We start from the raw sequence: 17,058 nt of genomic DNA, 5'->3' as shown, positions 1-17,058 counted from the left end.
CGAATTAGCGACTGCTCGACGCCTCACTGCAGGCTGTGGAACTATTGGCATGCAAGAGCCATTCGAGGGCCTAGGAGGCCAACCGCAAACCTACTTTCGTGTGACGACGTCAACAAATCATCATGGGGGATCTGGCCGGCTCGTTGCATACTGCGCGCACGAGAGCCGTTGGATTCGATGATGCGGGCCTTCTGCATTCATGACGGCCCCCCCTGGAGCTGAGCTGCTGTATGTCTCAGGCGATCCGGGCTGTATTTCCCCCTCTCCCTGGTCTCAAATATGTGCCATGTTCAGAATCATGAAGCGAGGACGGCGTAGAGTAGAAGATGAATCGCCACACATTCCCTTGTTCATAAGAGCACCGGCTCTCCTCTGCCGTCCACGACATGCGACTAGTTGCTCATCTCAAGCCCGCAGTCGTATGCTCTGAACATTAAGTCAAGATGTCGGTAACCTACACCGCACAATGCTTCGTCCGACCCTCGTTGTCAACTTTACGCTCACCGTACGAGCACCTGACACCGGCGGAGTCCGATAGAGCTTTCTCCCTGGCGGACGTGCTGGCCATTAGGAGCATCCATCCGTTCTACAGCCCACATGTTCTGTACCCGCCAAACGCCGACGCCATCCGGAAGGCGAGGAGACGTGCGGCAAGGGGGGTCGGCGAGATGGACTTGAAGCGCCAGCCGTTGTTGTGGAAGAAGGACCTGTAAGTAATCTGGCCTCGCTCACTTCCGCGGACACCCCTGACGGTGACCCGTACGTTTGTTTTTAAAGCTACACCGCCATTGAACGCCTCATCAACGACCCGAGCCCCCAAAACACCTTCCGCCAGAGCATCTACACGAGCACGACTGGCGGCGGTTCCGGGTCAAAACCCCTCTTCTTCGCAACCGACGTCCACGAAAACCGCCGCCAGAGGGCGCTCTTTGGTCGCTTCTTGCGGCACATAGGGCTGGCGACGGAGAAGGACTGGATCGTCACGGTGCACGCCGCGGGGAATCTGTACAGGTGCGTGCTGCTGCGAATCATCGTCAAAACAGGGAGACAAGTTTGGGAAAATAGAAGGGGGGAGAGGGAAGAAGAGAATGGTCATAACTAACCGCCGCTCATTCGACTAGGTCGTTGGACCTGACCTTGGAGCTGTTGGAAAACGCCGGCGCCACGGTGCTTGCAGCAGGACACGACATGCCGCCCGCCGCCGTCGTCCGGCTCGTCACGCAGTACAGCGCCAACGTGCTGAGCGGCGACTCGGGCCAGATCGTGTCCATGGTACAATACATATCGACTCTTCCGCCAGACGAGCGGGCCAAGTTCAGCATCAACAAGATCATCTACACCTCGGAGAGCCTCACGACGGCGCAACGCACCCACATCCGCGCCGTGCTCGGCCCGGAGACCCAGATCTGCTCCATCCTGGGCAGCGCCGAGGGCGGGCCCTACGCGGCCAGCAGCACGCACCTGTCGCGAGACCATCACCAGGAGGACGCCTCGTCCGCCGGCGACTTCCAGGACTTCATCGTCGATGACCGGATGACCCGGATCGAGATCCTGCCGACGTGCGTGCCGGAGAACGACGCCAGCCCCGTCTCGGCCTGCGTCCCGGACGGCGAGCGCGGGATGATCGCCCAGACGTCGCTGACGCGGCTGCGGAACCCGCTCGTGCGGTACATCACGGGCGACATTGGCTCGCTGCACCGGCTTCCCCCGCAGGCGGCGGCGGCGATCCCGACGCGGGAGCGGCAGCACATGTACGTGCTCCGGCTGTACGGCCGGGACCGGCGGTTCAGCTTCGAGTGGGGCGGCGAGTACTACGAGTTCCGCAACCTGGTGCCGCTGATGAACGACGCGCGGCTGGGGATCCTGCAGTGGCAGGTGGTGCTGGACAAGGCCGAGGGGTCCGACCAGGCGTGGCTCGAGGTGCGGGTGCTTCGGGCTGGCGAGGACGTGGGCGGTAGTGGACACGGCGACGACGGCGACGGCATCGTCTCCAAGGAGGAGCTCGCGAAGCGGATCGGGACGTTCTTCAGCTTGTGCGCCGCCGACGAGGAGCGGTTCCGGCTGGTGTTCCTGGACGGCCTCGACGAGTTCGAGCTGTCCACCGGCGGACGGAAGGTTGTCAAGTTCATCGACCGCTTTAATTGAGAAATGGTGATGGGAGTAATTATCGTAGTTTTCGGCAAGAATCGTGTATGAGTTCGGGGGGGGGGGAGAAGAAAAAGGAAACATGCTTTGGTTGAAAACGGATCCATCAGATATCTCAAAAGTTCATACACACTCCAAAGTCACGCAACTTTTGACATTATCATTGTCAGAATAATGGAAACCCGGGCTTTTGCCTCAGTTGTGAAGTTACAGTGCAACAGTCGGCCCAGTTCAGTCTGCTCATCGAATATCCGATTTTTGGGTTTGAGTAGAATAGTAGAATATTGCCGGGGCTTGGTGTAAAATCTCATGTCCAGGCAAGATTAGCAACACGTTTGTTCAGTATGTGACACGTCGAGAAGAGGGTTTTCTTAGCAAAGATGAACGAAAAAGGGGAGACAAGGTGATTTTGAGAACAAGTGACAGAACAGCGCCGTTCTCCGGGCACAAAGGACTCGGCCAGTGAAAAATAGCCGACAGCCAAGCTGTCTTTGGGCTGTTGTCCAGCCGAGTTGAGCTTTCTTTGAAGTGAGAACAACGCGGTTGTAGGGTTATTGACTTATTGTACCTGCGGCTTCCTAAACAATTGGGTTGTATGCTGTACTGTGATAGACTCTACTACCAATACGATGAGTATATAGAAACTCGGCTTCTTCTCTACTATGGTCCGATGTTCCAGACACAAGACACATTCAATACCATTTCACCACCACACACTATTCTACTCGCCTGTTCATTAACCGATTTGACATCGTTTCTTCCAACATACCCAACATATCTTAGCCAAGTGCCAACTACAGCTCCTGATTCCTTTCCGCACCACCGCCCTTGTTTCTAAGCATCCTTTCCTGCGAACCCGCGCTCACGAAACTTGCTGCACTATTCGACCAAGATGGCTCCTAAGAAAAACACCCGCCCGGTCGCCAGCTGCCACGGCATGAAGACAAGAGCCGCCTCCCGTCGGGAAATGGAGAGCTCCTCATCGGGCAGCTCCCCTTCTTCCTCTCCCGAACCCGTGCCCAAGAGGGTTGGAAGAGGCAGCAAGCGCAAGATGTCGGAATCCGAAGAGTCCGAGGATTCTACAGATGACGAGAGGCCAGCAAAGAAGACCAAGGTGACAAAGAAACCTGGCCCCGCTGCCATTGGCATTAGCGAAGAATCCGAGGATGATAGTGAGGAAGACTCGGAAGATATCCCGGGGGACTACTCGGAGAGCGAACCAGAGGACGACTCGGGCGACGAGGAGGAGAGCGAGTCCGGGGAGGACAAGACCCTCGTACCCGTGGGAAGCGCAAGTCCAGTTCGTCCCTCCAGGGAAACCCCTGAGCCAAGCTTGCACGTCCGATCTGACGGATTCTGGCCTGCGATTCGCGACGACTACATGCGGGCACTGCAGGACAAGAGCATCAAAATCGACATCCCGTGCATCATCTGCGGCGACGACACCATCGTCGTGGGCCAGCTCCACTGGGATAATTATCCTTCGCATCGAAACGATGACAAAAAGGAGGTGCCCGTGATCCTCTGGTGTGGGCACATCATCGGCGACGAATGCCTCGCGCGATGGAAAAAGATCAGATCGGAGGCCGGGGAGCCACATAACTGCCCCGTGTGCAGACAGTCCCTGGAGTGCTCGACGTGCGAGGCGCCGCTGGTCGGCTGGGGCCTCTCGCCGGACTGCGTGGTGATGAACAAGGCGACGCTCCACGACAACCCGGACCAGACCAGGGAGTGCAACTGGTGCCGGGCGGAGATCTTCCTCGGGGAGGACGTCCGGCACGGCGGATACCACCTCGCGGAGCCCAGGAACCGCGACACGGCCCGCCGGCTGTGGCAGTGGTTTAACATCGTGAGAAACCGCACCGAGAGGGAGGTCCGCACGGGGAAGCACATGAACGTCGACCCGGCGCTCGTGCCCGGACTCATCATGAACGAGGTGTTTGCGGAGATGAAGCAGGCGCTGGCGGCTCTCGAGGTCGACGTGCGCGACGACTTGGACCAGAGGCTGGAGGAAGTCGAGGGGATGTTCAATATCACGGCCCCGTGGACCCATGTTGATTACAGCCAATGGGATGAGGAGGATGAGGAGGAGGAGGTGAGGGGGGAGCAAAGGAATGAGGACGAGGACGAAAGGCACAGGTGGGGAGGACAGGAGGTATACCCTCCGGGTCTGGAGCCCACTATTCTATGGATTTGACGGCTCTTCTTGGTCGATGGGTTTGCTTAAGGAAATGTGCATTTCTCTGTAGTGTTTTATGTTTTTATTTTTTGTCTTTCCTCTTGTGGCAGTGCCGTCAAGAGAGATGTATTGCTTGACAAATCCACCCAGTCTTGCACAAGACACATCCACGACCTATCCGTTTGTGGTGTCGCGCTCATCGCCCGTTCCGCCGGCGCAGTTGATCTTCAAGAGGCTCCTGTCAATGTTCTTGCACTCCCACTCGGGCGTCTTCCCGCTGGGGACCGTGACCGTGACGTTCTCGGCGCGGATGTTGCTGCAGCGCTGTTGTATCGAGGAGCGGGGTGTTAGTCTCGTACATATGCCCCTCTTGGTACAACATGGGGTGTGTGTGTGTGTGTGTGTGTACTTACGTCTGGAGCACTGCACACCAAGGTGCCGGCTTGCGGGTCGAGCTTCTTTGACGTGGTTCCGTAGATGTTCTTGAGGGTGATGTCGGAAATGGTCAAGTTGGCCTAGATACGGGGGACAGAAGGCAGTCAGTCAGTCAGCGTGAGTGCGCTCTAGTTCCCGGGTTGAGTGCAACCTACCGGGAACTCCTCGCACAGGGTCTGGTTCTTCTGACCGTAGCACTGGGTGATGGTGATGGCGCGGTCATTGTTGATGTTCTTGAAGGTGTCGTAGGTGACGTTCCGGACGCGGCCGAGGCCGCCGCCGCCGTTGAGGAGCGTCTGGAAGGCCGTCTCGATGCCGGGCCAGACCTTGATGCGCGCGGCGTCGCTGGCGTCGGCCATGGTGGTGTTGTAGATGTACAGGTTCTCGACAATGTCCGTCTCGCCCTTGTACTGGCCCAGGGAGCCGACGCTCATGCCGTGGGAGCCCGTGCAGTCGAGGTTCTGGACGACGATGTTGGTGCTGTTGGGCTTGAACGAGACGCAGTCTAGGATGGAATGTCAGGGGGGTTGGTTTGGTTGCCATTTGATGTCACTCGTAGAGCGGGCAGTTGTCGAGAAGTCTCACGACTCTGGAGGTTGGCTGGAAAAGACGACGGAAGAATTACTAATGAGACTTACCGTCCGTGTTAATTATAAATGAATCTTGTATAACCTTTAACTTATTAGCTTTAAACCTTTACTCTCTTTCTAATTACCTACAATGCGGTCGGAGCGGTACGTGTCCCAGCCGTCGGAGTTGGCGATCTTGACACCGTTTTCGCTCTGTTGCGGGGGTTGTCAGTTAGAGCAACTGTTGGCTCTTAGCGCAAGTCTTGGTTAACTTACGATTGCCCTCAGGTCCATGTTGCTGATGATCACATCGGTGCTGTTGGCAATCAAGTTGAACCACTGCATCCGTCAGTTTTGAACTGTAACACCAACCAATGGCGGCCGGAACTTACGTTGGGCGGGTTGCGCATGCGGAGGTGGGACATGGTGGCTCCCTTGACGCCGTCAAAGGAGAACAGCATAGGCCTCAGGAGCTATATCAATGGAGTTAGTTTAGTTGAATGGCTGCCACTTCGAAAGCTATCGAGACCACCAATACCACCACCACCACCACCACCACTACTTACACTCTTGTTGGTCTGGATCTCGACCCAGTACGCCTGGCCGTGGCCGTCGATGACGGACTTGTCGTTGCCCAGGTCGCCGTAGATGTTGATATCCTCACCGCCGAGCTTCCAGAAGACGGACTGGTTCTGGAAGTCGAACTTGAAGCTGTTCTCGGCCCAGTAGTAGGGGTCGTCGTTGAAATGGATCTCGCCGGTGATGACGACGTCGACGTGCTTGAGGAATGTCAGGTCGAGCGGCGAGCTGACGAGGTACTTCTGGTCGAGGACGACGGTGCCGCCGTCGTTGCACTCGGTGAAGGCGCGGAGGATCTTGGGCGCGTCGTCGCGGCCGGCGGTGCAGCTCGGCTTGACGTAGCAGTACCGGCCCTCGTCCCGCGGCGGCGAGTAGGGCATGGCCTTGCCCGAGTTGAAGGGCGCCGGCTCGACGACGGGGCGCTTCGGGATGCCGGACTGGGCGGCGGCGGTGGTGGCGGACAAGAGGCCAGTGGCCGCAGCCAAGACGCCGAGAGAGATGATCCGCATGATTGGCGAGTCTTGGACACTTGGACACACACACAGAGAGAGAGATACAAGCACGAGCAGGTAGACAAGGAGGAGGGGAAGGGGGGGAGGGATGCCAAGTTCGGACTACTGGACGAGAACCAACCCAAGTTACTGTTTCTCATGAACCATCCCCTCCTTCAAATACTCCCAGTCCAGACAGCGTCAGAAGCAAAAACTAGGTTAAACGAGATGTCACCGACCGGCGCAACAGGCCATCGTCGGCGCTCGAATCCGCACGCAGCAATACGTGGAAGATTTGTGGAGTCGAGTCCCATGCTCGATGGCCGGCAGCTCGGCCGGTCGGGGGATGATTTCGCGGACCGGGGGGTTAGGAGTGTAGTGTACACACACACACAGAACATGTATGTACCTTGTTTAGTGGAAATACATGCAAAAGATGCTTAAATCTTCCATGGAACTGGCGGCGAATTCCCTTCCCTTGTCTGGGCCAACCCCCCCCCAGGCGGTTGCCGGTGGGCGCGGATGATTCCAACCCCCCCTGCGAATGTTTGCATGTTGGATCCTACAGGTAAAACCACGCGTCTCCCCGCATCTCGTACCTTGTTGCTGCGCGGGGTAAATGCATACAGGTGAGATAGTGGTCGTAAGGATGTGGTCTAATCTTAAACGAGAGAGAGCGGATGCGGAGAAATACCTGTACAGCTGGGGTATCCGTACATGGATGAGTGTCGAAGTGGGCAATGAGCGAGAGCGCGAGGACGAGGGTGAGGAGGGAGGGCACTTATCCGCTTGTCCGCCGTATTTACCTGTTTCTCTTCGATCCTGGTGTGTCACTCATTCATCCATGGCCCCGTCGAGACTGTTCGGTTCCGGGGGGGTTGCCCATCATATCATCCTCCGGTTATCTCGGGACGACAACTTGGCTCGGACACCTCTGCTGTCCAAGTCGGCGACGGCGACGAAGAAGTCGTGCTTGCAGACGACGTCGTCGAGCGTCGTTTCGAACATGTCCCAGTCGAAGCGGCGGACGACGGCGGCCACTGCAAGATACATCTCGGCGTAGGTCAAGCTGACATTGTGTTAGGCGATAATACATGCAAAGAATAACTCAACCCTCTCTCCTGTTTGGCAACACCCAAGAGGGGAGAAATGGGGACGGGACGGATCTCTCTCTCACTTGATTCCCAGGCACTGACGGCTGCCTTTGCCGAAAGAGACGAGATACCTGTCAAGACGTCTGCCCTTGGCCTCGGCCTCGATCCAACGCTCTGGCCGGAACCTGTGAGGCTCGGGGAACACGGAAGGGTGCGTCAGGATGAAGTAGGGCGTCTGGGACACGGGAGTCTAGACCCCCGATGGTCAGTAAAGCAAAGCACTTGGCACCTTTTCCCCCCCGAATTGGTCTCATCTGGCGATCACCTACTCCAGCAGGTATCCTGTATCCCTTGTACTCGATATCGTGATGGGCGATCCGGGGCAGTCGAGTGGTGACTCCGTACGAGAGTCTCAAGCCTTCCCGGATGACGGCAGTCTAGGAAGAGCACGCACGTTTGGTTAGACAACAAGGACAAGACGACAAGACTTGGCATAGGTTTTGGCATATAGCGTAGATCCCTTGGAAAAGAGAGAGAGACACCCCTGAACCCACCAGATAGGGCAGCTTCTGCAGCTCGCCCCAGGGGGGCACCTCGGCCGCGCTGCTTGGCATCGCCGCGTCCAGTTCCGTGCGGAGCTGTCGCAGCGTGTCCGGGACGTGCTTGAGATAGAACAGGATCCTCGTGAGCGCCTGGGCCGTCGTCTCGGAGCCCGCGCCCGTCAGGATCTCGGCCTCGTCGCAGAGCCGCTGCAGGCTCTTTTCGCCCGGGGGCAGATCGCTGTCGCGCAGGGCGTGGAACACCGTGGTCCTCGAAGACGGATCCCCTTGCTTCCCGGAGACGTCGTCGTTGTCGTCGTCGTCCGTCCGGTCCAGGATGGGTCGAACCTGGTCTCTGACACCGGCCTGCCAGCGGAGAAGATGGCCGACGGAAGGGTTCATGGCGGACACCACCGGCAGCGGGAGCCGCTTCATGACGGGGAGCATCCACGGGAACTGCCGCCCGGCAGCGCCGCCCTCGAAGGCGCCGATGATGGTCTCCTTCCACAGGAGCTTGAAGTCCGGCTCGTCCAGGTACCGGCGGTCGTGAGCGAAGGCGTAGTCGCAGATGACGTCCATCGTCAGCGCCATGAAGGCCGCGTCCAGCCTCACGACCTCGCCCGTCTTGACGAGCTCCGAAAACCGCGCCGACAGCTTGTCCACCTTGCCTCGGATCAGCGGCTCGAGGCGGGCGACGGAGCGCGCCGAAAAAAAAGGGTTCAGGGCACCGCGGCGCAGGCGGTGCAGGTCGTGCGGCACCGTCGAGAACGAGCTGCCGTCGGCGCCGGCGAGGTTGGTCCACCATCGGTACTTGTCCGACTTGTGGCTGGGCGAGTAGAGCTCGTCGTAGAAGTCGGGGTCGACGATGTGCAGCTCGTACGGGTTGATCCGGACAATGGGGCCTGTGGACATACGACAAAACCGTGTTAGTTGGGTGGGTTGGGTTGGGTTGATTCAGTATATTACGTGGGGGGGAGGGGCCCGGCATCATCGAAAGACGCTGTGATGATGGCTTCAAAAGCAAGAAAAGACTGGTTATCAGAGTCTAACCGTACTTCCGGTGCATCTCCTCGATGCGCCAGATGAAAGTCCCCCGCTTGACGACGTCCCAGTAGAACTCGTTCCATAGTGTCAGCGCCGCGAGCTTCGACCCCGGAAAGCCGGCCAAGGGACTGAAGTAGACTCTGGAAACGGCGACGGCGACGAGATAGAGCAGAGAAGCTGCTCCGAACAGCAGCAGACCCGTGCTCCACTCCATGGCGAAGGGCCAGGGCTCTCTTGTGTTCGCTGTGTGGTGACCCGGTTTTGAAGGGGGACTCTAAGTAAGGACTCCTCCCAGCCCCAGCGATCATGCAGATGCGGATGCAGCAGATGGTCCTGGGGGGCCACGAACAGGGTTCTCTGCTGGCCTTTTTGAGCAAACGACGACCCCGCTACCCGGTTGACGGATGGCACATACATGCCCAGCAAAGTCTCGGAAGATGGAGCCCGATCAATGTAAGACCAAGCGGTGAGGGGGTCACTCACTATCAAGACCTTTGTGTGAGTGAGTACAGTAGTGGCCGCTATCGACGTCCCGCCTTTCCCGTTCTTCTTGTCGCCAGAGACACCGCTAGCAGGGTTCCGGGGCAATGCAAAATCAAACTCTACGAGACGCTCCCGGCAGTTGGATTGGATGGCAAGTGAGAGGCTTGCCGCCGAGGGCGTCATACCAATGATACCATTCATCTCAGGAGGGTTGGTTGCTTATCCCAAGTCGGGACGATATCTCGACGGCCTACTAAAGACATCTACCTACCAGAGACAAATGAACCCGAGAAGAAGCCCCAAGAGCTCCGCTTTCAGTCGGGGGTCCTCCATGATCACTTTGACTGACCCCCTCCATCCCCCCAGACAGGATCAGGATCCCGGTGTCTTATCACTGTCAGCTCGTTCCTTGACGCCACATGGCGAGACCCATGGCGGAATCTCCACGCCGCCCCCCTCCCCCCTCCTCCTCTTGAAATTACCAGAAAACCCTTGGTTCGCCTTTTCTCTTGCCAGGCGCTCCTTGTTCTTGTTCGGCTGACATCCCCCATTGCGAGCCCGCCTACAACCTTCTGTCATCTTGCGGCGGTCAACAGAGTTCCTCCCCTCCCTCGCTCCAAGTCCATCTCCGCATCCGGACCATCCGAACATGGCGTCGACAGATGAGACTGCGCCGGCTCCCGCCGACGCCCCGGGCTCTCCCAAGTCCTTCAAGTCCGCCAGGCCTCACACCTCGGCACGGTCCCCGGTCCGCTCACCGTCCCGGTCGGCCCAGCCACCGGAGCCCGGATCTCCTTTGACGGGCGAGCCAGCCGAAGAACGTGAACCGGCAGAAGAACGTGAACCAGCTGATGAAGCAGCTGAGACATCTGAAGCAGCTCAGCCAGCCCCAGCAGCTCCAGAAGAGGAGCATCATCCCCAACTCGAAGCCTATGTAAAGTAGCACCCAAAAAAGCGCCACTCATGGCCATTCAGCCAGCCAGCCAGGACAGAACTGACTCGAATCGTAGCCCGACGTGGCCAGCGACACCGCCTCCAACTACGCCAGCGACGTCTCCGATACCGCCAGCGCAACCTCGTCCATCTTCCACTACCAGTACGAGAACGGCCGTCGCTACCATGCCTACCGCGCCGGCCAGTATCTGCTGCCTAACGACGACAAGGAGCAAGAGCGGCTGGACATGACCCATCACGTATTTCTTCTGACTCTGAAAGGGGAACTATGTGCCACTCGCCTCCAGAACCCCCAGAACATCCTCGATATCGGTACCGGCACAGGCATATGGGTACGCAGCTCCCCCTGCCAATGTTGATGGGCATGATTTACCCAGCAATTAGTGATCTTATTCTTCACCTCTGACATCCACAGGCCATTGAAGTCGGCGACTTGTTCCCCTCCGCCCAGGTCATCGGCACGGATCTAAGCCCGATCCAGCCCGACTGGTACGTCGACTCGACTTCGATTCTCATCCGTCCTTCTTTGACTGGCTTCCACGTGCGAGTATAAAAAAGAAAAAGTGACTTACACAGAGAAAACCGTGTCACAGGGTCCCGCCCAACGTGTGTTTCGAGATCGACGACGCCACGCTGGAGTGGACGTTCCCCAAGAACCACTTCGACTTCATCCACGCCCGCACCCTGGCCGGCGCCGTCAAGGACTGGCCCGCCCTCCTCCGCCAGTGCTACGAGCACTGCCGGCCCGGCGGCCGCGTCGAGATCTCCGAGGGCCGCGCCAACTTCTTCTGCGACGACGACACCCTCGGCAAGGACACGGCGACGTGGCAGTGGCTCAGCGAGTTCCGGCGGCTCAGCGCCCCGCTCGGCTTCGACATCGCGCCCGCGCTGCCGGACATGCTGCGGGCCGAGGGCTTCGAGCAGGTCGACATGGTCCAGAGGGTCGTGCCGATGGGCACCTGGCCGCGCGACAAGGAACTGCGGGAGATTGGGCGCTGGTTCCGCGTCCAGTTCTTGGAGATGGCGCTCGAGGCGTACACCCTGGCGCTCTTCACCCGCGCCGGCAACTGGTCCAACGAAGAGGTGCAGGTCCTCCTGGCCCTGGTGAGGGCGGAGCTGAAGTCTGACAAGATTCACTTGTACACTTATACGTGAGTTCCATTTGCCCCCCCTGGGATGCTTGCGAGGGCTAACACGGTAATAGTGCATTTGTGACGGGTCGAAAGCCGTCGAGTTGAGGAACATGACGAAAACAGTCATCTCAGAACGATTGTGCCATTGTATTGCTGGAGGTTGTTGTTGTTGTTGTTGTTGTTGTTGTTCACTTGACCAAACAACTGAAGTGATGTCACTACGTTTGAGCGCTTACACCGCATCGACAGTCACTCGTCATCTTATGACTGGAATATAAGCGTCGTTTAATAGAATTGATAGACCAGTGTTTCGTTCTTCTTCTCTACCTTGGTCTGGGCTAGCTGGACTATCGAATATGTCGGTGTTGACTTCCTCGACTAGCCAGATTGCCGCGTTCTCAGTCTCTCACCGTATCTGATAAACAAGAATGGTATCGGGGTCAGGGCCAAAGCAACGAAACCAAGCAGGCTGTTTCCCCAGCCGTGACCTAGAGTCTCGTACATCTGCCCCCCTGCCAGGGGAAGTGTGGCTCCCACCGTGCTTCTCATCATCGCCAGCCCCGCCAACGCCGAGGCCGCATGATCATGGAACGTATCGATGAGGTACATTTGGATGGGAACAAACGTGGCTATGATGCCGGCGCCAAACACACCCATCCCCAGGAGCGGAACTAGCCAGAATGCACGCGTTTCGAGGGCCCAGCCATACCAATACAGACCGATCGGTATGAGGAACGCACCGGGAATCAAGAGAGGTAGCCTGTCTTCTGGCTTCAGCTCCCGGACGCGCTGTCTCAGCACGGCAATCTTGTCTGATACCACACCAACAGACACCAAGCCTTTACGATGCTAATGTTAGACTCATATCTTTGCTAGGAAAAAACACAAGGACGCATGAGGTGGAGGATGACTCAACTTACCAACAAACATGCCAATACCAATTCCCAGGAAGGTCAGCCCAGCAGTTCCCGAAGAGAAGCCATATAGACTTTTGTAGACAAAGGTCAACGTCGTAAAGACGAGATACAGATACCCGTACACGATGGAGACGTCGACTGACAGAACGAAGAGGATGGGGTTGGTGAACAACAAGCGTATTGGACGGAATAGGGCGACCCGGAGCGCCTTGGACACCGATTCATGCTCCATCTCATGCCGGGACTGATACCTATCATCTCCCGTCATCTGCCGAAGGCGTTTGGCTTTTTGTGCCAGCAGGACCGGAGCGTAGGTCTCACGCATGAAGAGGAACCCCGCGGCAGTTATCGCCCCGCCCTACGCCGTTGAAGCTGCCCGTCAGATGATAGTCGGACAAATTTGTGTTCCCTGGGTGAGTGAATCACTCACAAAGATCAGAATGACCCAAAAGATCCACCGCCATCCACCCGCCTCGTTTAGAAAACCGCCTCCAACAGGCCCAATCACCTAGATTGCACGGCTGGCGGTTAGCGCAAGGGCAAGGGTCTCATCTGTGTAATATTTGTATTGCAATGGCGTTCACTTACCGGTCCGAACAGCTGCCCCGCGCCCCAAAGCGTCATCGCCGTCCCTCGCCGCTCCGAGGGTATGATGTCGGCGATGGAGCCGCCCCCGAGGACCATCGGCGTGGCTCCCACGCATCCGGCGAGCAGGCGGAAAGCGACAAACATGCCCGTCTGCGTGCTCAGGGCGCACCCCGCCGTGAAGACGAGGAACAGGACGTTGGAAGAATGATACACATATAGCCGGCCGTACATTTCCGAGAGGGGTGCGAAGACGAGCGGGCCCAGAGCGAAGCCGACGACGTAGACCGAGACCACGAGGGAGGCCATGGCGGAGCTGTCGTCCCGGAACTCTTTCATCATGTCGGGAACGGCCGGTGCGAACATGGATGATGCGAGGGGTCTGGGTTGTGTAGGCACGGGTATTAGCAGGAAAAGGAGAAAAAGAGAGAAAAGAGAGAAAAAAGGGAGAGAGGAAAAAAAAAAGGGGGGGGGCGCGAAATTCCTAACACCGGGATTCTAGACGGTTCCCATCGCGCGTCTTCTCACATACGTTATGATGGTGATCATTGAGATCAGACAGACATTCCCCCATCTCCGCCGTGCCGGCCAATTGCGAGGATTCGCGGGATCGTCCTCGCCATCCCAATCAACCATCTCGATTGCATCCAGCGTCAAGTGCCCTGCCGCATCCTCGCAAGGCGGTTGGACTCGGCTGTTGGCCTTCTCCGGGTCTTCTGGGGAGGGATTGTCCATGGTCATTCAGTGAGGAATTATTTCGGGGAAGAACCTGTATAATTGCGGATGCACGTCTCTTCCCAATAAGACATCTTGAACGAACCTTCTGTGCTTTATGTAGGGATACTGGCACGCTCACTCGTTGGAGAAGATGGCGCATTACTGTAATGCGTGCTCAGAGCAAGAAGAAAAGGCAACAACAATGAGATAGATGCAGAGGAGGACTGGCATTTCGGAATGGCGGTAAAGGGGGAGACAGTTCGGAGTGCCTGTTAGACCAGACCGGCCGGAGTACTCGACCGGCATACGGATATAATCAGCGGTGATCCCCAAGAGATTCATCTTACTCCGAAGGACCTATCCGACATGTGGGCCTGTTCGACCCATGGCCTGAATGTTGATTCCGTATTCCGGATCAATACTGAGAGCCGCAACCTTTCCCCGCTGTTGTTGCTTTTGTCACCACCAACAACAACAACAACCATCCCCCCTGATTTCTACTCCGACTCTACTCCGAGAACTCGAAGCCAGTCGTTTTGCATGTACTACTGAATGAATGCCATGTATCGCCGTAACGGAAAGCCTCAATCATGCGAGCCTTGTCGGAAGTGGAAAACGCGATGCGACCATGCACGCCCCGTGTGCCAGCGGTGCCTCGACCGGAATATTGCAGGCCAGTGCTTTTATCACCCTGCCCCGATGTCTTCCGCCCGCCATAGGACATCCAGCCATACACCGCAGAGGATGGCCTCAGGCATCGCTAGCGATGTCAATTCGAGGTCCGTAACCAGCTCTGTCAAATCCTCATCTGGACATGCCGTGATCTTGCTCCCCTTGGTCCTGCACCTGGAGTGCTTTGATCTCTAGTGTGTGGCAGTTACATACATGGTGGTGTAAGCATCGGAGCAAGATGGAGGAAGTCATTTGCTACGAACATGATAGTATGCAGCCTGGAGTATAGCTGATCCCATCATAGTCGCCTGGAAACAGGTGGACCGCTTGCAACGGACCAACAAAATTGCTCTGACGCAGCAGCAGCTTCACTGGGCGCCGAGGTTGTGCCTCTGGCGCAGAGGGCTGCAAGAGAACCAACACTCTGCTCTTCTGTAGACGTCTTGTCCGGAGTCAAAGTCTTGAAGCTCTTGCACTCACACCGTGCGTGCGATTCGTTGATCCGGGAGTCCTACCAAAGATCGCGAGTACCCTTACTCCCCCACAAGATTCTGGACGACATCCTACGGTCCATTCGAGAGGTGCTCGACCAGATCCCCTTGGATGGGTTAGAGAGACACCTCGGCCAGGTGTCCACTCGGATCTTTGAAAACTCCTCCCACCCGTTAGTCCCCTCCCACCGTTCCATGACAGCAGAAGAGTACGTCTCTCTTTTCACAGGAGAGCGTCTCCGCTGGGAAGCCGTCGGCAACGTTTTCGCCGTGGCCGGTCGGGCTCTGGTTGCAACTCCCGGCGACGATCCCCTGTTTATAGAGAGCCGCTTGCCTGCCCACTCAACTCTCTTGTCCCAGATATCTGAAGCCAGCGACCTTTGCCTGTCCTTTTGTACTAGAGCATCTTGCTCAAACGAGCTTCTAGTCTCATTGCAGGTCAACGACTTGATGTTGAAGACGCAGCAACACGGCGATTCAAGTACGAGTTTCTTGGCAGTCTTCTTTTAGCTAGCTAGCTTGTCTGTCTGTCTGTCTGTTGGAGCAGTTGATGCTGACTCCGTCGTAGGTTATCAAGCATGGCGACGTCTTGGAGATCTTTCTGCCACGGTGTACTTCTCAGGCCTTCACAACCACGGTCAGGAGGATGACAGCGATCCTGTCTTTCTCGCCCAAATGAAACGGGGCTGCTTCGCCGCCGCCTTCTACGTCGACAAGTGCGTCGCCACGTTCTTGGGGCGACCTCCTCTGTTGAACTACCGACACTGCAGTTTGGTTCTGCCGTTGGATCTCAGCGATGATGTCCTGGTCGCAGATTCCTCCTCTCTCGCCAAAGCCATCGAAGAGCTGGCACCAGGTGGTTGGGATCCGCAAAGGCGGGCTCACCGAACAAGCCTTGTGCGCATCCGTCTCCTACTCGCCGTGTTCAAAGCCAAGGTTGTAGAGTCGACCGCAGCGCCATACAATCACGAAACATTACCAAAGGCAAAGTAAATCTCTAACCCGACCCCAAGCTACGTGACTGCTGAATCCATAACTAACAACAAGTAACGCAGTCACGTTCTAGAAGAAGCCCAATCCAGCTGGGAGCAGTGCCCCGACTGTCTGCGATACGACCGCTTGAAACACGACGAGACCGATAGCCATTTCGATGCCAACACCTTCACAATAATGCCCATATATCTCGACTTCCTCCATAGCCGTTTCCTTCTGCTGCAATATGTAGCACAGCATGCGAGTGAAAGCCGAGGTGCCTTCCTGGAGACTGCTCGGCAAATCCTGGCTACGGTTGTCGAAGCGACAAGGTATCGGGTGTCAAAGATCGACCTCAGTCGAGATTACTCTTGGATTGTACGTGGAACGACCCTATTACCTGCGATCCTTTGGGGAGGGGTTTTCCTAAGCTGATCAACAGACCCTGTATTACGGTGTTCCAAGTGCGACGGTGTTAGCCCAAGAGCTGCACCGATCAAGACGTGCCAGAGAGGGACCACCCGCTCAGTTCCCGACCGCCGAGACCATTCGCAACTTGTGCGTCTTTTTATCCAACTTGTCATGGGTGGTCAGCCCAACTCATGGCGACTACCAGTTCTGCAAAGATGCCCAACGACGCCTATCACAGATGGTGGACGAAATCCTCGAACCTACCAGCTCACCTCCAGCGGACACAATAGCCTTGGATGAGCCTCTTGACCCCATGCTCGAATGGCTTGACTATGGCAATTTGGAGTTTGGGCCGGTCATGTTCGGCTGAGCCAACGGAGGCACATGGCAATAGGAGTAGGTTTGCGCACTAGCACAGCCACAAGTCATCAAACCAAAACGTGAAAACGCTGCTGAATCAAACGACAGACTCAGAATGCACGGCGAGGTGTGGTGTCAACGCAAGCGATCGCGAAGTTTGGCATCGGTTCAGCCGCAGAGCACCTGGATATCTTACCCAAGGAGGTGAGGGGCATCGCTCGAATACACGTTCGGAAAGAGAGATGACCAAGGTTTGGGTGGTGCCGCAGCTGCGCGGTCTTGAACGCG

At 57.0% G+C, this 17,058-nt stretch overlaps 7 protein-coding genes across 7 annotated transcripts; 4 read left to right on the top strand and 3 right to left on the bottom strand.

Moving 5' to 3' along the window:
* The first annotated feature begins 376 nt into the window (after positions 1–376).
* Positions 377–2,201, top strand: CDEST_01758 (Putative ANL domain-containing protein). The gene is made up of 3 exons (XM_062917917.1): positions 377–709; positions 778–1,011; positions 1,122–2,201. Exons 1-3 carry the CDS (start codon positions 444–446, stop codon positions 2,143–2,145), a joined length of 1,524 nt encoding a protein of 507 aa, XP_062773968.1. The 5' UTR covers positions 377–443; the 3' UTR covers positions 2,146–2,201.
* Positions 2,202–3,037: 836 nt separating this feature from the next.
* Positions 3,038–4,342, top strand: CDEST_01757 (Putative Zinc finger, RING-type; the record flags this gene model as incomplete). Its single annotated transcript, XM_062917916.1, has 1 exon — positions 3,038–4,342. The coding sequence occupies one exon, from the start codon at positions 3,038–3,040 to the stop codon at positions 4,340–4,342; it is 1,305 nt and encodes a 434-aa protein (XP_062773967.1).
* Positions 4,343–4,399: 57 nt separating this feature from the next.
* On the bottom strand, positions 4,400–6,539 carry CDEST_01756 (Putative glycoside hydrolase, family 28, pectin lyase/virulence factor). Its single transcript, XM_062917915.1, has 8 exons — positions 5,895–6,539; positions 5,721–5,801; positions 5,605–5,667; positions 5,479–5,541; positions 5,398–5,431; positions 4,915–5,264; positions 4,738–4,839; positions 4,400–4,648 (listed from the first exon to the last, which is right to left on the bottom strand). Exons 1-8 carry the CDS (start codon positions 6,414–6,416, stop codon positions 4,499–4,501), a joined length of 1,365 nt encoding a protein of 454 aa, XP_062773966.1. The 5' UTR covers positions 6,417–6,539; the 3' UTR covers positions 4,400–4,498.
* Positions 6,540–6,575: 36 nt separating this feature from the next.
* Positions 6,576–9,402, bottom strand: CDEST_01755 (Putative cytochrome P450). Its single transcript, XM_062917914.1, has 5 exons — positions 9,082–9,402; positions 8,047–8,933; positions 7,822–7,929; positions 7,576–7,742; positions 6,576–7,467 (listed from the first exon to the last, which is right to left on the bottom strand). Exons 1-5 carry the CDS (start codon positions 9,287–9,289, stop codon positions 7,284–7,286), a joined length of 1,554 nt encoding a protein of 517 aa, XP_062773965.1. The 5' UTR covers positions 9,290–9,402; the 3' UTR covers positions 6,576–7,283.
* A 485-nt stretch (positions 9,403–9,887) lies between these two features.
* Positions 9,888–11,988, top strand: CDEST_01754 (Putative S-adenosyl-L-methionine-dependent methyltransferase superfamily). The gene is made up of 5 exons (XM_062917913.1): positions 9,888–10,492; positions 10,569–10,844; positions 10,928–11,001; positions 11,106–11,663; positions 11,717–11,988. Exons 1-5 carry the CDS (start codon positions 10,208–10,210, stop codon positions 11,748–11,750), a joined length of 1,227 nt encoding a protein of 408 aa, XP_062773964.1. The 5' UTR covers positions 9,888–10,207; the 3' UTR covers positions 11,751–11,988.
* Positions 11,989–12,023: 35 nt separating this feature from the next.
* On the bottom strand, positions 12,024–13,882 carry CDEST_01753 (Putative major facilitator superfamily, MFS transporter superfamily; the record flags this gene model as incomplete). The annotated part of the gene is made up of 5 exons (XM_062917912.1): positions 12,024–12,484; positions 12,566–12,920; positions 12,993–13,070; positions 13,151–13,529; positions 13,680–13,882. The coding sequence occupies 5 exons, from the start codon at positions 13,880–13,882 to the stop codon at positions 12,024–12,026; spliced, it is 1,476 nt and encodes a 491-aa protein (XP_062773963.1).
* A 726-nt stretch (positions 13,883–14,608) lies between these two features.
* On the top strand, positions 14,609–16,780 carry CDEST_01752 (uncharacterized protein; the record flags this gene model as incomplete). The annotated part of the gene is made up of 5 exons (XM_062917911.1): positions 14,609–14,730; positions 14,841–15,508; positions 15,596–16,016; positions 16,083–16,377; positions 16,442–16,780. 5 exons carry the CDS (start codon positions 14,609–14,611, stop codon positions 16,778–16,780), a joined length of 1,845 nt encoding a protein of 614 aa, XP_062773962.1.
* Between the last annotated feature and the right edge of the window lie 278 nt (positions 16,781–17,058).

The sequence above is a fragment of the Colletotrichum destructivum genome, chromosome 1 (assembly GCF_034447905.1).
Source record: "Colletotrichum destructivum chromosome 1, complete sequence".
Lineage (NCBI taxonomy): Eukaryota > Fungi > Ascomycota > Sordariomycetes > Glomerellales > Glomerellaceae > Colletotrichum > Colletotrichum destructivum.
This window is presented reverse-complemented; position numbering and strand designations above follow the sequence as displayed.